Source organism: Cucurbita pepo, unplaced genomic scaffold (genome assembly GCF_002806865.2).
Source record: "Cucurbita pepo subsp. pepo cultivar mu-cu-16 unplaced genomic scaffold, ASM280686v2 Cp4.1_scaffold002529, whole genome shotgun sequence".
Classification (NCBI taxonomy): Eukaryota; Viridiplantae; Streptophyta; class Magnoliopsida; order Cucurbitales; family Cucurbitaceae; genus Cucurbita; species Cucurbita pepo.
The window spans coordinates 1-2,348 of NW_019648577.1; the positions used below are offsets into that span (position 1 = coordinate 1).

The following is a 2,348-nucleotide window of genomic DNA, read 5'->3' on the forward strand; positions in this document are numbered from 1 at the left end:
ACTCAACCATATAACACAATTTCAAATGCAAAGTTTGCCCATGATAAAATCATTGGTATCACATAAATGAGGAAAGTGATACCATGCTTTCAAATATCTAACCAAATAAGAGTGCTGAACGTTGAACAATAACAAAATGATGTATAACTAACTAGAAACAGTTGCAGAGGACACAAACCAAACCAAATGGGCATTCATAGTTGTTTATAAATGTGTACCTTCTGGCGTGCATCTTCTGCCAAAACTTCGAAGGCCCACGTAGTTTGCTTTCACTGCACCATTGTTGTAAACTAACAAAGTAGGAAGATTACAATCTGGGTAGTTGGGAATGCAATCTGTGGATATTATTTTAACAAATTTTGTGGCTGGATATCTTGTGGCCAGTTCTTGCAAGCAATTCATCAACACATCGCATTCTTGAATTCTATCATGAGATCATAATATAACATAAAAAGGATATTAACACACCATAGAGTAAATGTCAACAGAATGTAAAGAACATAAAAACATTTGGGGCGTTGGATATGGACGGTACCCTTCTTTGTAGAGAATAACAACAACCCAAACATCAGATGGAGCCTGTGAAACCTCACGCACAAAATCTGACCCTGATATTGGATTTACTGATCCAAATTTAGAGATTTTAGCTGCTTCTCTAATCTCCACCAACCTCTTTTTCCTATCCCAAAAATAAAGTTGCATCAAGTTCAGAGATTTTGTAATTCTTTTGTCACAGAATCTCAAATGATATGGATTCAATACAAGTAAGAAATTGGATGAATAAGAAATATTAGGGAATGAATTAACTAATAAACAAGATGGTGAAAAACTAATTTAAGAGACAATCTCATACTTGTTGAATGGAGAAGGAAAATTTAGATTTCCTTCAATTAATAAATTAATCAATGTCATATGATTTCCTCCTGGCCACCAAATTGACCAATTCAGCATCAACTGATCTCAGTTTTTCTTTAGTTCTACCAGCAATGAATAAAATTACACAAAAGCAACAACCAAACATGAAAGGTTAATGAAGAAAACCAACCTATACTCTTGGAGAAAGTTGTCATCATCAAGATCTAGATCATCCTCAAGGTCTTCAAGCTCCTCTTCAGTCTTCTGGTCAATCCAAGACTTGTCTTTGGAGACGGATGCCTCATCTTGGGCAGGCGTGAAGGCTGGTGGCTTGAATGGAGCAGGCTTTGGAGGTAGGTTTCCCAACTTTGCCTGAATATCATCCCATTGAGTGGAGGCTCCTTCAACATCCTTGTACACAAAGTGATAATCACCCATTGTTTAGTGAGTTCTACAAGGTACAGGCTTTTCTGCAGAATATACTCAATTTTGTGAGGATCAAGTGCATAATCTTGCAAGAGGTTTATTTTAAATTTGTCAGTAACAAGTAGCACATCCTGCAAAATATAATTCAATGTAATGATAACAAACAATTGAATGAAAAATTAACATTAATCAACACTACAACTAAAACCCGCAAAAACAAATACAAAAGCCAAGAACAGCGTATGAAAGAAAAGGTTGAACCACCCTAAACTAAAATATAGTGATTGCTTAAATTCCCCCCATGAAATATTAATGGTGAAATTTAGACCCTCCAAAGCTCATGTGTATAAAAATTAGATCACTTTATTAACATGGTTCAAAATTTAGGTTCTTTTAATTTTTATCATCTTAAATACAACAACCATGCTTGCTGTGTGATACTGAGAATGGTTTTTTCCCTTCCATGGAGAAGCTTGAAATTGAAGCCAAAAGTGATATTTCTATCAAATTCTGGAGCATTATGAAATCTTAAATATTACAAGAAAAATCATAGAAGAAAATTTGGAAGCTAAGCAAACCCTTATTTATTTTCTTTTCTCCACCTCCTTTGTTTCCTTTAATGAAGGAGAATGCATCTTGAGTTTCGGCCTCTCCCTATTTCTTTTGGAACGAGGTAATTGAATGAGACTGATTGTACGAGGTAAACTCAATCACTTGCCTTTACAGTCTTTGAATCAATGAAGACGCTTACTTTCCCGTCGAGTAAATGAAAGCGAAAACTAGTACAACTCCAGAACAACCTGAGACAATATTCACTTCCCTTATTGAACAAGACAAGATTCAATCACCTGTCCGTCCTTTACAGTTAAAGAATAATTCTAGGGAGAGGAAAGACTAAAGTCAAGCCAGAGAGTTTACAGTCTTTGAAAGATGAAACCTCAACCCTTCGCTACTGAGCCTGAACCAGATTTCACTCTTAAACAATTCCCTTCCCATGGATCTTGACCTGTAAACATTCAACTCAAGCAAGACGAAAGAAGAATGAGACAGAACTCCGGAACCTTCTT

The 2,348-nt window shown here is 35.8% G+C and overlaps 1 protein-coding gene across 1 annotated transcript; it reads right to left on the minus strand.

The window, feature by feature from the left end:
- Positions 1-189: 189 nt before the first annotated feature.
- LOC111786711 (phosducin-like protein 3) lies at positions 190-1,351 on the minus strand. The gene is made up of 3 exons (XM_023666941.1): positions 1,046-1,351; positions 536-679; positions 190-424 (listed from the first exon to the last, which is right to left on the minus strand). Exons 1-3 carry the CDS (start codon positions 1,291-1,293, stop codon positions 205-207), a joined length of 612 nt encoding a protein of 203 aa, XP_023522709.1. The 5' UTR covers positions 1,294-1,351; the 3' UTR covers positions 190-204.
- Between the last annotated feature and the right edge of the window lie 997 nt (positions 1,352-2,348).